Source organism: Plutella xylostella, chromosome 27, assembly GCF_932276165.1.
Source record: "Plutella xylostella chromosome 27, ilPluXylo3.1, whole genome shotgun sequence".
Taxonomy (NCBI): domain Eukaryota; kingdom Metazoa; phylum Arthropoda; class Insecta; order Lepidoptera; family Plutellidae; genus Plutella; species Plutella xylostella.
Genome location: NC_064007.1, coordinates 6,644,449 through 6,662,015, shown reverse-complemented (window position 1 = coordinate 6,662,015; position 17,567 = coordinate 6,644,449). Strand labels below are relative to the sequence as shown.

At 39.3% G+C, this 17,567-nt stretch overlaps 2 protein-coding genes across 2 annotated transcripts in view; both read right to left on the bottom strand.

Annotated features, from left to right (window-relative positions):
• LOC105392566 (trypsin, alkaline B) overlaps positions 1-5,605 on the bottom strand; it is a 32,796-nt gene extending 27,191 nt beyond the window's left edge. The window contains exons 1-4 of the mRNA XM_048631005.1: positions 5,500-5,605; positions 5,014-5,147; positions 4,160-4,248; positions 276-579 (exon numbers count right to left, since the gene is read on the bottom strand). Of these exons, the coding sequence (XP_048486962.1) occupies positions 276-579; positions 4,160-4,248; positions 5,014-5,147; positions 5,500-5,548 (576 nt within the window). The 5' untranslated portion in view covers positions 5,549-5,605. The remainder of the gene's footprint in view (positions 1-275; positions 580-4,159; positions 4,249-5,013; positions 5,148-5,499) is intronic.
• A 3,660-nt stretch (positions 5,606-9,265) lies between these two features.
• LOC125490790 lies at positions 9,266-10,039 on the bottom strand. The gene has a single exon (XM_048631109.1). The coding sequence runs from the start codon at positions 10,037-10,039 to the stop codon at positions 9,266-9,268; it is 774 nt and encodes a 257-aa protein (XP_048487066.1).
• Positions 10,040-17,567: the final 7,528 nt, after the last annotated feature.

Sequence of the window (17,567 nt, the reverse complement as noted above, 5' to 3'; positions counted from 1 at the left end):
ACCTCCTGCCTCCACCGCGCGGCGCAGGTGTCTCGGTCCACCGTGCGCAGCCCCACGCGCCGCAGGCCGAGGGGGCTTGAGTTGTTGCAGTTCTCCTACGGAGTATTACAGTTGTGGTATAGGAAGCCGACAGAAATGATTCAAGGGCTCATTGCGGCATCATGCCAAACATGGGGTAGGTATATATCCGTTTATTATTAAATAAGAAATTAGGTCATTACTTACCTACATATAAATGCCGATAAAATCAACAAGGTGAAGTGTTTGATACTCACATCAGTCAGTCCCCACCCGACAGCTACCACAGACGCGTTGTCCGGGACCACATACCCCCCCGGGGGGATGGCGGCTGGCTGCACCGAGCTGCTCCGGTAGTTGCTCACACTGGTCGGCAGCACCAACACTGCCACGTCGTTGTCTTTACTCTTCGAATAATATTTGTAGTCCTCGTGGACCACGGTCTTGGACGTCGCATGCTCTGAGCCTCCGCGGTCATTGTAGGTGGATCCGACGCGAATGACAACTTCAGATGCCCTCAAGATAGTAGTGCCAGTAACAGCTGTAGTGTCATTGATTTTTCTGGAAAGATTTTTTAGGTATGGTGTACCTAGATCATTCACTGTATGACTTTGATGCGTGTTTTGAAACTATACAAGGCCAGAACGCAGAGGTTGGGACTGAAGGAAAATGAAGCCATGATTTACTTCAAAGTATACAAGGCCATTACGCACTAATCGCGTATATTTTTAAGTAAGTTGGGCCAAAATGATGGCTTGAAAATATATTGCAGCAGTTACCACTGCGTACTAATCGTGTATATTTTCAAGTGCCAAGCGGCAATGCGAGCACTTGAAACTATACGTGATTAGTTATCAGGTAGCCCTTTTGAATTGTTGCTTTCTCTTTCTTTCATGCGAAATATTAATAAGTCTTTTTGTTTCTAAACATTGCATCATCATTCCGCACTTGGCATTGTTTTCGTAACGTGTTTTTGTTTACATCGTACAGTTAAAAAGTTAATTTTAAACTGTAGAACTGTTGTAAATAGTAAAAATGATCTCAGAAGAGGGTGTAGAACAATTCATAAAAGACAATTACGGGATTTTATAGATCTATAGGGTACTACCTTCTACACTCTCGAGTAATGAATAAGTCCAAGTAGCAACAAGTCAACACCAAATGACCCCAATATTTTAAAACATTTAATTTAGAATTTGATCAAAGTTTTCGTTTTTAGTTAGTTATAATAATATTTTGATGGGCTATTAAATGTACCTACTTTAATATTGCCGACGGCGTCATTAAGCTTGTCTTTTCCGTTCAGGAGCTACCGTCACTGGAGCTTTTTCATTGCTCGTGAGTGTAGTAGGTATATAGGTATTACTCTTAATTCATTTAAAAATAATAAGATATTAATATAATTACTTGCAAGTATGATTGCTATAAATATCAATCAAATTAGAGCTTGTTCATCTTTATTAACATTCTATAGGTATGTCAGGCAGAACAAGTAAATTGTAGTCATGTACATTTAACCGAAATATTTAAGTAAATCAGAATCAGCATGTAGGTATAAATTATATGCGACAAGTACGCCAATCAAGCAATGTGCGTAATAGCAATGTATATTTTCAAGAACGATTCAGCAAATCCCAACTTGAAAGTATACGCGATTAGTACGCACAAATCGGGTTCCCCTCATCTCGCCTAATCTTTATTGCCCTAAACTCGTTTCGCATAACTCGTAAGGTCTAAACTTTTTTGGTAGAATCATCACTTCGCCAAGACTTATGTGGCATAAGACTCGTTTCGTCTAAAACACTTTTGGCACAAACTTGAAACACCTAAGTCTCGTTTGCTCAAATTGTTCGTATTGGTATATAATCTTGTTTCTCCTAATATTATCTTAATAAATACTATATTAAGTATGGTTTAAATGTACAAATTGTGGTATTTTTCTCCTACATCCCGAAAATACGATATTGAATGATCAAAATATCAAAAGTAAATGGCCATTATAATGATTACAAACGCCATTAAACCCCATGGGATCGAAACCTAAAGATAGGTGCGACGACGAGCAAAGCGAGGAGGAGCATGTTAGGTGCACATGTTCGTCGAAAGCAAAGCGGAGCGCAGCGAAGCGGAGCAGAGCGTTATCCATATAGCTATGCCATAGCACAGAATAATAACTAGTACCAGGTACAGAAGCCCATCTTCGCAATGGCCTGCAAAGAAATATGACTCCATCCCATAAGCAATAAGATCTAATTTAGATCGCGTTCCGGCCGCACATATTTACTTACCTACCAATTAATTTTTGAGGGAATATGCGCCTTATTTCACTGGACTACGGTGCATAATAAGTTATACGTGGTTATACGCATTGAAAAAGAAGCCACCTTAGGGTTGCCTCAGCACCACAGACTACAACGTTTACTAAGCAACGGACTGACTTTGTAAAAAGAATGTCATGTTTTAAAACAAAATTAATTTGAATTTAGAATACAAAGCTATTCCAAACTTTTTTTCTATTGGAAATAACCAGTAAAAACAATAACAATTTCATAGTTAAGATATTTTGAAGTAAGTACATAAAATGTGTATGAATACCTAAAACATTTAATTTTGTGAAAACATGTTTTTTTTCGTTATAATTTATATTATGGATATAATTTATATTATGATACAGAACGTGTTAGTTTCGTTAAGCACTAATCCCACTCAGCGCACATTTTATAATCGATTCATTAATGCATTTTGAAGGTAGTTGTGTCTGTAAATTTAATACTTTAACGAAAACAAAATTGGAATAGACTTTGTTCAACGTGGAGAAAAAAAAGTGTTTGTAGTTCGGATTAATTTCATTTCAAATAAGGAACGTAGAAGAAATCAATAAAATACTTAGGACGTCTTGCACAACAAAGTTAAATAAAATTAAATCTATGACCTCTTGCTCTGACATTATACTGTCAGAGCAAGAGACAAACTATTTAATTTTATTTAACTTTGTTGTGCAAGACGCCCTTAGATTAGTTTTACCTGTCAGCATCTTTTGGTAATCTAAAAAAAATTAAATTTGGATCACGATCCGTATTTAAGCAATTAAATACGGCACAGTATTTTTTTGCTGCTTTTTTTCTTTTTATGTCCATTTTTCTATTCATAATTTTTAATAAATACCTAAATACGACATTTATAAACTAGTACAAAATAGGAACAAATAGCGCGCGCGTGTATCGTCTTCCGCTTGCGGCAGCCGACTAGATTTGCCCCATCGATGGGGCAGGCGCCAGGCTGGCGCCTGCGCCCGCCGCCCATGCGCGGAGTGACACAGGCCTGGCCATAGTATTGTTAGGCTATTTGAGATTTGGCCATACCATTATTAGGCTAAACAAATTTATGCGAAATAAGTTTTTACTAAACGAGATTTATGCCATACGATTTTCGACGAAACGAGACTTTGACCAAACGTTACTATGCAATACGAGATTAGGCAAATAAATCTTAGGCCAAAAAAGGTAGAACCGCACAAATCGTGTATATTTTCAAGTAAAATATATATTATACAGGATGTTGCAAAATTGGTATACTAAGCCGAAACCTACATGTGCAGCATGGTATATCTAAGCCCGAAACTGAAATCAGAATTAGGAAATTCGGGAAAAAAAAAAAGACCGCTTCCACGACGCCAGCGAGCGGGGAATTACGTACAGTAAGTAAGCCTCCACCATGAAATAAATAATACTTACTATTATAGCTCCATCTTCGTCGCCAATTTTAGTACCTACCTCCTAATCCCTTGTACTTGGAAACTAGAAGTTAATCTAACAATCGCTAACGACGGCCGTTTATTTATTCTACCATCCAGGCATCAGGGATTAGGAGGTATGTACATAGGTTCTAAAAATTGAAATAAGCATGACGGGGGGGATGGCCTTGGCAGTTTTTGGAATAACGTTTTCAAACGGAAGTTACGATTTTTATCCACTGGCGGTGCTAGTTCTGCGTATAATAGCGCCTTGAAGGCGCAGCGAAGCTCTTGGGGGCAGCTCGTAAATTAACGAAAGGGAAATATAGTGAGACGTTCATGATAATTTGGAGAATGGCCTACCTTTAAATCGTAACTAAGTTCTTAAAACATTTAGGAATTTATTACTGAAATAAGCAGTGCGCAGCGGTGAGCACGTGGTGCTGTGTGAGTATCACGCCCCCACAGGTACCCCCCAGCAGCTTCTGACCACGCACCTGCAAATACAGTGATAAAGTACGTTACAATGAGGGCTATATAATAAATCACCGCAAATTTAAAATAACCTTAAAATAAAATAAGGCTACCTACGTCAAACAGAAAGCATTACTAGCACTATGACGCCAAGATGTGTTGTACTACTATGGTAAACAGAGCGCCAGCCAGTTGCGTATGACGCGCGCTAGTAACGCGTCCTGGTTTGACAAAAAGAAAGGTATAACTTCATAATTTTAATTTTTAGGACCTATGTACCTCCTAATTTAACCAGAGTTTTGGGGCCTTATCGAAACAGAAATACATGGTAAAAGTTGTCTGTCAAAAAAATTATTAATGATAATTTGTTAATTTAAAACTTATAAAAATGTACAATGTAGTGTTTTGTAATATTTGTACAACTTAATAAAATAAAACATGTTTTTTATTATTATTCCGTGGAAGTTTAAATCCCTGAAAACTGCTGACGTATCTACTTAATTAGTTATACTTAATCAAATCATTAGTAAGTAATGTCACATAATTTTGAAATGATCTGATAACTTACATCAGAACTCCCAACAAATAACTTTCATTATGGATATTGAATACCTTCATGATTTGAATTTCTAGAACATTTGAGAAGTATTTCTCGGACATACTGAGGCGCACTGACCCTACCTACCTACGTCCCTGTTTGGTGTCGGTATTATGAAAATTTAAACTTTTCATTGCTCGCGTTGACAGCTTCCATAACTATGTCGGTGGGTCTGGCAAAGCAGCAGTACCATATAAAATGATCGTAAATACGCCATGTAAGGGTATCTCCTGACGGTGGTGGGTTGTCCCCCGACGATCCTGTTGGCGGGGGTCGCGGGGAGCGCGGGGGGCTCCCTCACAGTCACCTTGACCTCACAGCTCCCTGAAAACATAATTATATACCTACCTACACGTAGTCCATATTTTTATGAGAAATTCCTGATCGCATAAAATGTATGGATCGCATAAGGATAAAATTGATATTCTTAAGGCAGGTAAGATAGACAATACATACTTATAATGTTGAAAAAAAATCTCACTCTTTTACTGGGGGTTGACTACAAAGAAAAAGCAATTCTTCTACTTTTTAAATAGACATTGATAAAGTAACATTCTTTTGCCTTAGAAAATTGAAGATGCTTCGTATAAAGTACCACATATACACATAGATATTATGTAGATATTTACCCAATTGTACTCTACCATACTTAACTACCGTAAATAATAAAGCTTACCATAGAAAAATAGCACAGTCATAATTAGTAACTTCATACTGAAAACCATCACTTTCCTGTTTATTACCTGTCAAAAAGTAAGTAAAAATTGCGATGGCCAAGCCATGGCCATCGCAATTTTATTTATTGTAGCTTTTTTACTTGTCTACGGCGAAGCAATGAGGACGGACATATAAAAGTACAAGGTGTTGCAATAGTGGTAAATAATTATAGAAAAGGTGAAAATCTACAACTCTTTCAGTCTTATTATAAAAACTTAACTTAAACCAGGTTTAAACCAGGACCAGAAAGTCTTGGTTTAAACCTGGTCTAAAGTTAGTACAGGCTTAAATTGGATTCCTATTATAAAACATGAACAAACCCAAGACCAGTTAGTACCAGAGATAAGCCAGGACCAAGTCAAGACTAACTTAAATTCACAGACCAAAAGAAACAACGTTTCAATCCACTCAATACTTAAATTTTACTAGGGTCACCGTCAATTAGAAAAAAGTACTTTATGTAATAAAACATGAGCTATTATAATTAAATTTTATTTATTCTTATCTGTTTAATTAAATCTGATAAAATAATATGCAAATTTCGTATAATTGTCCAAATTATCTTAACTTGTTATACATAAACGGAACGTGATTATTCTGGAATTCGCTCCTATTTTAGAGTACGATCCCTAGACCGTACATCTTAATGGTCCTTCGAGCAAAACGGACCTCGCGCGTCGGTATATCAATCGTTGTGTGAGTTCGTGAACTGGAACTGTGGATTCAGAGCAATCAATCAATCATACTATCATAAAAACTTATCAGTGAGTGAGTGTATCTTACCCATCATCAGCAGCAACAACAGGTCTCGTTGAGAACTGTTATCATATCAAGGAGTGAGCGCGTGAGTTTGGATCGACAGGAGTCGATTCTAGCAGCCATCAAGCAGTGCGGCAACCATCAAGTAAGATCTTTCCGTTTTATATCACATCAATCAATCAAGCAATTATATCATCATCATCATGTCAGCAACAATGGAAACCCTCTTGGCAAATCAAGCAGAACTTGTTGGAGTATTTAATCAATTTATATCAAATTTCAAGAAAACAGTTTACCAGTTGACCATTAAGATGTACGGTCTAGGGATCGTACTCTAAAATAGGAGCGAAATGACGAGAGTTGAATACGTTTAAAGATCTATACTGTACTGATATTAATGCTTAAAGTAAATGATAATGAGTACACGGCGGCGATTGATTGTGAACTGATGCACGCGCGGCCGGGCGCGCGTAAACTGCTAACGCAGCAATAAAATGTAGGGCAGTGCCGTACATATTCCCGGGGGACAGAAAAAAAAGACTGATTGTATTAATTAACATTACAGATACAGCTGAATAAAGATAGAAACTACAACAATTGATTGATAAAAAAAATTTAGTTATTACCTAACTATTTACCTACTGTTAGTATCTGACTAAACTAAAATGATGATGAGCTATGCTAATAACAAGGATGATAATTACAATAGTTAACCTATGTTAGTATGATAATTAAGCTTCTAAAGATTCGTATCTTCCGTGAAAACTATTTTAGAAATGATAGGTGATGATGCCCTATTCACTTTTTCATTTAAACGAAAATTGCTCATAGAGCCACTCGCGTTTTCACTCAAATTGCCCATAGATTCACTCACGAATTTAGACACAAACACATTATGTCCACTACTACACGGATCTTCACTGACCCCAGCGGCGGGTGCCACTGGTGGCCTGGGTAACCTAGGCCTCCTGGCCCGGGCGGCGGCGGCGGCGGCTGCGGCCGCGCGTCGGCGGCGGCGGTAGCGCCACACCACTCCTGCTACTGCTGCTGACGTCATCATGGTCACCAGCACATATGATAACGTGTAGTGATGAATGTCGTGATATGATAACTCAACATTGTCACTCGACTTCAACTTTTCGATGGATTCCTTTAAGTTTCGTAGATCCATAGATGACTCATCCCCTTGTATTGTATAATTATCTGATATTGATATATTTATTATATGATTAATTTGAGCAATTTCTGGTATATTAACGTTAGGTGTTATTCTAATGTCAGATGATCTCTCCTTATGCGAATAAACTGTGAAGTCCTCTGTTTTGATGACACAACCATTTTCAATAGAAATAAGTCCCCCACTCGTTACTTGCTTCATTGTAATTTGATTCTCACATATGATTTTCAAAGTGCATTGTTCGGTGCAGCAAATAAAAATATATGTGTTGATTTTATTCAATTTCATCCATTTACTGTAACATTTTTGTTCTTCTACTTTGCATTGATTTGTTCTATGATCCTTTTTGCAGAGATTCTGGTCCGAGTTTAATTGATAAATGGGTTTGTCTAGCTTGCAAATCAAGACTGATTCATAATTATGTATACATTTTCCTAACTCTTCATTCGTGATAGGTATGTAAGTATCTCTTTTTAGGTTCATCGCTATATATTCTGATATGGGTTGCACTGATAACATCATGTCGCCTCGTATTTTAGGTATTGGTAAAGTCCTATACGTATCAAAGTGGTCTCTGCTGACTAATGGGACCTTGATCTCGAATATCACGGATGATTTTGTGACGGCTGCCTTCACAACAAGAAGCTGATAGATGTACTTGAGGTCTGTTTGCACGCTACTGATTGGTAAGCTTAGGTCTGCCGAGAGATGTCCGGATATCTTGTTTAACTCTGTTTTCAGTTGACTTGGTGATATTAAGTTTAGGTTGAATTTACCATGATAAATATGTGTAATCATATCCAACAAGGTTTCCTGAACACTTTTTAAACTGGAGAGTAGATTACTGCTTAAAATTGATAAAAGGGCAAATTCATTTTCATTATGAAGGATCTGTATATCGGAATTGATAGTGTTTATGGCATGATTCATTGTTAATAATTGCTGATTGATGTGTTTATGCTGTTTGTCGATAGATTCGGCCATTCTTCTTAAAAAGTTATACTCCGCCTCTACCACTGAAGTTTGATTTTTCATTAATGTTAGTATATGCTTCTCATTATATTTTATCTCACTGATGTCCTTTTGATATAGTTGCGCAAAGTTGTCGTCAAGCAATCCGAAGAGGCTATTCGCGACGTAACCGACACCATTGATAAGGCCACGACGCTGTCTACCGGGTTCGGAGCCTTGCTGATTCAGTAGTATTCGGTCATTGTACTCTATTTCTGCGAACCCGTGCTGTAATTGTAGCAGAATTATGTCACACAATGCTGTACCTTCTGTTGAGTTGCAACTTCTTTGTAGTAATTTATTATATTTGTTAAGTGTTTTTGTTGCTTGCCAGTAGGGGTTCATATCGTAGAAAACCACGAGTTTCCACTCGTCCATCACTAGCTGCATACCTGATAGTCTGTCAAAATAAATTCCTTTATTCGACGACTTATAGCTGATATTTGTGTTGCATTGGCCGACAGTTAGTTAGTAGTTAGTAGAAAATAGGAATGATAGGGCCAATGATATAAAGCTGATTGCGTTTGTTCTTAGAGAACGTTTTCTTGCTGGTTTTTCCGAGGGCTGATGTTGCTTTTCTGATGGTGGTTGATTGAAAATCTCGTCGTAGTTACGAACGGGTAACAGTGATAATCTGTTTACGGGTCTTTTCAAGTATCCGTTCTTGGTTTTTAACGTCACGACTCTGACGTATCCGTCGCTACCCGGATGTACTTCTACAACTTTTCCCATTGCCCACTTGCCAGGTGGTAGGTTTGCATCACTGATGATTACAACGTCATCTATTCTGACATTTTCCTTTGATTGCCTCCACTTGCTTCTGCTTGATAATTGTACTAAGTACTCGTCTCTCCACCGCTTCCAGATAATTATCTTGGAATAGCTTCTGTGATAAGCACCATCGCGTACGCTCATCTCTCTCTGTTTCGACAAGTGTAAGATTTGGACCACCTGATAAGAAGTGTGCCGGCGTCAGGAAATTGATATCATCGGGATCTTCTGATAATTGACACAACGGTCTTGAATTGAGGCATGCTTCTATTTGTGCTAGTAGTGTTGATAGCTCCTCGTATGTTAACTTCTGATTTCCGATGACCCGCTTGAAGTGATACTTGAAGCTCTTCACGGCTGATTCCCAGAGGCCTCCAGCGTTCGGCCACGATGGGGCGATGAAATGCCATTCTATTTCCATCTGATTTATTTCGTCGAAGAATTCCTCATTGAATACTTCTTTCAGTTCTGATAGCTCCTGCTTGATTACCCTGCTGCTCCCTACAAAATTTGTCCCATTATCGCTGTAGATGTGGGAGGGGGCACCTCTTTTGGCAGCTAGACGACGCATTGCTGCTATCATGGAGGATGTTGATAGGTCCGACACGAGTTCAAGGTGGACCGCCTTAGTCACCATGCATATAAAGACGGCCACATAACCTTTGCTTGATTTGATCCCACGACCTTTGTTTGATTTAACATCAATGAATCCAGTAAAGTCTACTCCCGTATGCTCAAATGGTCTTGATGGTGTGATCCGTTCTTCAGGAAGTTCTCCCATTATTTGAATCTGTTTGCTTGGAGTGTTTCTTCTACAGATTACGCACCTTCTTAAACACTTTTTGACGGCTCTGTTGCCACCGATTATCCAATAATGTCGCCTGTTTTTACCTGTGTTTAACCTTGGCTACCCTAGCCAAGGTTAAACGGGGCCCTCCGTGAAGTGACAAGGTATGCGCATTGTCGATTAACAGCTCGGTCAGTTTACCATTATGAGGTATGATGATGGGATGCTTCTGGTCTTCAGTGATATTTGCATGCTTTAACCTGCCTCCTACTCTTAAAAGCCCATCTTTGTCTAAGAATGGCGTTAACTGTAACAGTTTGCTATCGGCACTGATTTTTTGACCTTTTCTTAGTCTGGTGATCTCTTCCGAAAATTCTACTTCCTGTACATACTTGATGATGATGATTCTTGCTTGTTTTATTTCTGATAAAGTGATATAAGGTTCTTTTTTGACTGATTTTGTCTTTGTGAAACGGAGCAGCCAAGCTATGACTCGTATTACTCGCACCAATTTGCTGTGCTTGCTTAACAGAGTGCCTATTATGTTATCGTCGGTGGTAATGACGTTTGTTTGTTTACACCGTCTCGTTTCTAAATCTGTGATAAATACCGTTTGTTGTGACGGTTCATCTGATTTATATGATTTTAGCCATTCCGGCCCGTCCCACCACAACCTGTTTTCACCAAGCTGTGAGGCTGATTGGCCGCGACTGGCGCAATCTGCTGAATTTTCACTGGATTTTACGTAATTCCAGTTTTCGGGGGGCATGATCTCTCTTATTTGTTGCACTCTATTCGCAACATAAGGCGTCCACCTGCCAATGTCCCCTTGAATCCATCCAAGCACGGCTGTTGAGTCCGTCCAACCTATTGTTTTGATAAGATGATTTGATAGACAAGAACGTATTTTACTCATTAGCTTTGTCAGTAACACTGCGCCGTTGAGTTCCAGTCTGGGCAGCGATATATTCTTATTCACGGGCACCAGTCTAGCCTTTCCTGCTATGAGTGTTACGGTTGATTCACCGTCCTTGCTGACGCGGCAATATACAACACATGCATATGCCTTTATAGACGAGTTGCAGAAACCGTGTAACTCGACATTGTCTTGATTTTTCGTATTTAGCCATCTAGGCACTTTGATTTGATTGATACTTTGCAGATCGTTTCTGAATGATAACCATTCCTTGATTAGGTTTTCTGGTAGTTTGTCATCCCAGTCTAAAGATGTCAGCCACACCTTTTGGAAGAGTAATTTTAATTTAGTAGTTAACGGTGACAGCCATCCCAGCGGGTCAAATAACTTTGAAATGTCTGATAATAAGGCCCTTTTCGTTAACTTTGATAATTCTTCAACTTTCAGTTGGAACACAAATATGTCTGACTCGGGTTTCCACCTCAGGCCGAGCATTTTTGTTGTTTCAGCCTGTTTAAAATCAAATGAAAATTGAGTCGCTTCACCTTGGACTTGTTCTAATATTTGCTTTTCGTTAGAAGCCCATTTTCTGAGGTTAAAGCCGGCTGATTTTAACAATTTAATAAGCTGTTCCTGCAGCTCTAATGCTGATTCGATTGAGTGGCTCCCGTGGACCAAATCGTCCATGTAAAAGCTCTCTTCGAGAACTCTTGCTACTTCGCTTTCACTCTGATTGACTTCTTTTCCAAGCTGTCTGAGCGTCATCATGGCTAAAAAGCTAGCCGGTTTCATCCCATAAGTAAGGGTTGATAACTGATATTCTTGTAATGGCTGTTGATTAGAATCTCTCCAAATGATCTTCTGCAGTTGCCTTTCTTCTGGATGTACGAGAATCTGCCGATACATCTTCTCGATGTCTGCTGTGTAAGCATATTGATACTGTCTCCATTTGATTATTAATGATTGCAGGTCCTGCTGTAGGTTTGGTCCCCTGTGCATAAGGTCGTTCAAGCTGAAGCCGGTACTAGTACGGCAGCTGGCATTAAATACCACACGGAGAGCCGAAGTCGCTGACTCATCGCGCAATATACAATGGTGCGGTAGATAGCACTGCGGGGCGGCGCTGCTTGAACTAGCGGGTTCCATGTGACCTAGGAAGCGGTATTCGTTGATAAATTCCTTGTAGGCTGTTGCTATTTTTTCATTTTGATAAAACTTCTTTTCCAGGTTCCTGAACTGCGCTATTGCTTGCGGCTTAGATGTACCAAGTTTTTCTTGAAAATCTGGTACTAGTGGCAACTTCACTACGTAACGGCCATCCGACTGCCTTGTCGTTGTTTCCTGATATAATTCAACGCAGAATTGATCATCTTTTGATAATGTGCTCTGTTCGGTGATGTCTTCCATCTCCCAGAACCGCTTGATGTCGTCAAGGTTGTTAATTACGACGTTGCAATGAAACTTACTAACAGTCCCAAATAAGATCCAACCCAGGTGTGTTTGCTGTGCTATGGGCTGCGACTGGACCTCACCCTTAATTATTCCATCCAACATTATCATCGAATATAATTATGTCTGCTCCCAGCAATAAGTCCACCTCTCGACTTTGATAAAATTCAGGGTCCGCTAATTTTATGTGATTGATATGCGACCATGATGGCTTCGGGAACGACTTGCTTGGTAAATGATTGATTAGATGATTCATGATATATACACCGGTAGTGAAGGAGAACTCACTGTTCAAGGACGTACATTTGATGCCGATGGTACCCTTAGAACTATTATGTTTATCTCCCACACCGACAATGATTCCTTGACATTTCTGCCTCTTTATGCCCAGTTGCTGAGCTGCTCTTTCAGTTATAAGTGATATTTGGGAGCCCTGATCCACCAGAGCCCTCAAGGTATGATCTGATCCATCTACTGACTTAACCTTAACCAAGGCTGTTGCTAAAAGGATTTCATTATTTTCCTTGATTGATAAATTGCTCTTCAATGATGACGTGTTTTCATAATTTTGTTCAGTCTGGATTGCATTTGATGTCATTGACTTTGCTTTAAATTCCTGTAAATGCAAAAGTGTGTTATGGTTTCCGTTGCAGTTGCGACATCGCGACGACGAAAAACATGTGTTGCCTTTATGGTCATATAAGCAGTTTTTGCATAAATTAAACATTTTTAAATATTCAATATCTGGTGCAGCTGGCGGGATATACAAAACACAACAAACAAATAAATGCCTATGTTTCAGGTATACAGAGGCACATACAATTTCGAATCTCAAGCTTGTCGAGGAATTCCTAACAATACACAAGCTGTTTTGACGATTTGTAAACGCTTCACACGACGATTTCCGGTTGAAAATGATTTAAAACACGGTTAGATTTTCGTTGTAATGTTTACACTTCGGTGTTGCGTTCCGTTCCCCGTATTATTCCAATTAGAGCAATACTGGAGCGAATTCCAGAATAATCACTTTCAGTTATGTCAGTATGATAGGGATCACTCTTATTTTACTACTTCGCAATTTGATAAAACAAAGCAAGTTTATGAGAATATCAAAGCAACCATAAAAAATCAGTACGAGGCACTTTTATCGCGTCCGATAAGTCCAAACCCAGCTGCTCGTGAGCAGCAGGTGGAGCAGGCGCCCGCCGCCGCCCTGGCCGGCGCTCAGCAGCCGGACAAACGTAGTCCTGGCGTCCGGGACTATGCGTCATCTAGCAAGTCGGAGGACATGCTTCGCAGGCAAGCAGCCAATTTCAAGGCATTTTTGAGAACCGTCGGAAACATCGACTTAGAAGAAATTACGGAGAAATGGGAATTAGAGAGCACTATTAAAACCTTGCAAATGAGATGGATGGCAATTGACTCTCTTCATTGGGAGATTGAATCAGAGCTGAATGGAGAAAATGAGGCCTATGATAATACATTTAGCAAGCACGAAGCAACGTTTAATCAGTTAAACAAGCAAATAAACAAGAAATTATGGTCTGTTTCGCATAGAAGTTCCCGAGTTTCATGGCAGCTACAGCGAGTGGGTGTCATTTAAAGATCTGTTTACGGAAGCTATCCACAATAATTCATCTATATCAAGTGCGCAGAAAATGCAATTTTTGAAGAACAACGTCAAAGGAGAAGCTGAACGATTGATACAACATCTACCTATCAGTTCGGATAATTACGCTGTTTGTTGGGACATTCTCAACCATCGGTTTAACAACAAAAACGCCATATTTAATTCGCACATCAGCACTCTCCTAATCTTTCAAACTATGCAGCAGCAGTCGCTGGGGCAAATTAAGAAGCTTCATGACTTATCAAATGAATGTCTTAATGCAATCAAGAATCTCGGAGTGGATATCTCGTCTTGGGATCCACTGTTGGTCTACCTGTTATCAAACAAATTAGATAATCAATCATACAATGACTACATTGAATCAAGAAATAATTCCCGAGAGCTTCCCGTGTTGGAGGACTTCTTAAAATTTTTAGAAATAAAATTTAACATTCTCGAATCATCGCAGAGGAAAGAGGGCATCAAAAAGTCACAAGCGACGCAACCGCAAATTTCATCAAGCAAATCTCAACCTAAATATCAAGCTCGTTACGAATCAAACAAATATCATTCATCAAATAATTATGGCCATAAAACTTTACACGTTTCAAGTGCGAACTCAGCAAACTGCCAGCTTTGCAACAAACAACACATGATTTTTCGTTGCAACACATTCCTGAACATGCCAACGGAGGCAAGAATAAAAACAGCACAGAAATTTAATTTATGCAAAAACTGCTTATATGACCATAAAGGCAACACATGTTTTTCGTCGTCGCGATGTCGCAACTGCAACGGAAACCACAACACACTTTTGCATTTACAGGAATTTAAAGCAAAGTCAATGACATCAAATGCAATCCAGACTGAACAAAATTATGAAAACACGTCATCATTGAAGAGCAATTTATCAATCAAGGAAAATAATGAAATCCTTTTAGCAACAGCCTTGGTTAAGGTTAAGTCAGTAGATGGATCAGATCATACCTTGAGGGCTCTGGTGGATCAGGGCTCCCAAATATCACTTATAACTGAAAGAGCAGCTCAGCAACTGGGCATAAAGAGGCAGAAATGTCAAGGAATCATTGTCGGTGTGGGAGATAAACATAATAGTTCTAAGGGTACCATCGGCATCAAATGTACGTCCTTGAACAGTGAGTTCTCCTTCACTACCGGTGTATATATCATGAATCATCTAATCAATCATTTACCAAGCAAGTCGTTCCCGAAGCCATCATGGTCGCATATCAATCACATAAAATTAGCGGACCCTGAATTTTATCAAAGTCGAGAGGTGGACTTATTGCTGGGAGCAGACATAATTATATTCGATGATAATGTTGGATGGAATAATTAAGGGTGAGGTCCAGTCGCAGCCCATAGCACAGCAAACACACCTGGGTTGGATCTTATTTGGGACTGTTAGTAAGTTTCATTGCAACGTCGTAATTAACAACCTTGACGACATCAAGCGGTTCTGGGAGATGGAAGACATCACCGAACAGAGCACATTATCAAAAGATGATCAATTCTGCGTTGAATTATATCAGGAAACAACGACAAGGCAGTCGGATGGCCGTTACGTAGTGAAGTTGCCACTAGTACCAGATTTTCAAGAAAAACTTGGTACATCTAAGCCGCAAGCAATAGCGCAGTTCAGGAACCTGGAAAAGAAGTTTTATCAAAATGAAAAAATAGCAACAGCCTACAAGGAATTTATCAACGAATACCGCTTCCTAGGTCACATGGAACCCGCTAGTTCAAGCAGCGCCGCCCCGCAGTGCTATCTACCGCACCATTGTATATTGCGCGATGAGTCAGCGACTTCGGCTCTCCGTGTGGTATTTAATGCCAGCTGCCGTACTAGTACCGGCTTCAGCTTGAACGACCTTATGCACAGGGGACCAAACCTACAGCAGGACCTGCAATCATTAATAATCAAATGGAGACAGTATCAATATGCTTACACAGCAGACATCGAGAAGATGTATCGGCAGATTCTCGTACATCCAGAAGAAAGGCAACTGCAGAAGATCATTTGGAGAGATTCTAATCAACAGCCATTACAAGAATATCAGTTATCAACCCTTACTTATGGGATGAAACCGGCTAGCTTTTTAGCCATGATGACGCTCAGACAGCTTGGAAAAGAAGTCAATCAGAGTGAAAGCGAAGTAGCAAGAGTTCTCGAAGAGAGCTTTTACATGGACGATTTGGTCCACGGGAGCCACTCAATCGAATCAGCATTAGAGCTGCAGGAACAGCTTATTAAATTGTTAAAATCAGCCGGCTTTAACCTCAGAAAATGGGCTTCTAACGAAAAGCAAATATTAGAACAAGTCCAAGGTGAAGCGACTCAATTTTCATTTGATTTTAAACAGGCTGAAACAACAAAAATGCTCGGCCTGAGGTGGAAACCCGAGTCAGACATATTTGTGTTCCAACTGAAAGTTGAAGAATTATCAAAGTTAACGAAAAGGGCCTTATTATCAGACATTTCAAAGTTATTTGACCCGCTGGGATGGCTGTCACCGTTAACTATTTATTTATTTATTATTTATTTAAGCCTGCCTGTAGTAACTTATAAAACAATATAGGTAGTTTAGGTAGGTATAACATGCAAATTACAATAATAAAAAGATAAATAACATTAGCTACATTACTTAAATAGACATGCGATTAAATCATTATATAATTAATTAATTGTGCTATTCATTATTTAATTTCATTTTCGATTAAATAGTATTTCAATCATAATTAAATATTAAAATAAATTTAAATATTCCTAACTACTAATAATTGGTAAGTATTAACATTAATCTTCATTATTATTATTATTATTTCATTACTTATTATTATTAACTAAAATCTACAGGTGATCCCATTGTTGGGCAAAGGCCTCCCCCATTCTCTTCCAAATATGTTTGTATTGCGTGAGGCGCGTCCAGAGCACGCCCTGACCGCTCACCGCCCTCACCGTTAACTACTAAATTAAAATTACTCTTCCAAAAGGTGTGGCTGACATCTTTAGACTGGGATGACAAACTACCAGAAAACCTAATCAAGGAATGGTTATCATTCAGAAACGATCTGCAAAGTATCAATCAAATCAAAGTGCCTAGATGGCTAAATACGAAAAATCAAGACAATGTCGAGTTACACGGTTTCTGCAACTCGTCTATAAAGGCATATGCATGTGTTGTATATTGCCGCGTCAGCAAGGACGGTGAATCAACCGTAACACTCATAGCAGGAAAGGCTAGACTGGTGCCCGTGAATAAGAATATATCGCTGCCCAGACTGGAACTCAACGGCGCAGTGTTACTGACAAAGCTAATGAGTAAAATACGTTCTTGTCTATCAAATCATCTTATCAAAACAATAGGTTGGACGGACTCAACAGCCGTGCTTGGATGGATTCAAGGGGACATTGGCAGGTGGACGCCTTATGTTGCGAATAGAGTGCAACAAATAAGAGAGATCATGCCCCCCGAAAACTGGAATTACGTAAAATCCAGTGAAAATTCAGCAGATTGCGCCAGTCGCGG

What these genes read in the sequence shown, in the direction of transcription:
- LOC125490790 (XM_048631109.1), bottom strand. Translation starts at nt 10,039, where the DNA reads ATGGGAGAACTTCCTGAAGAACGGATCACACCATCAAGACCATTTGAG.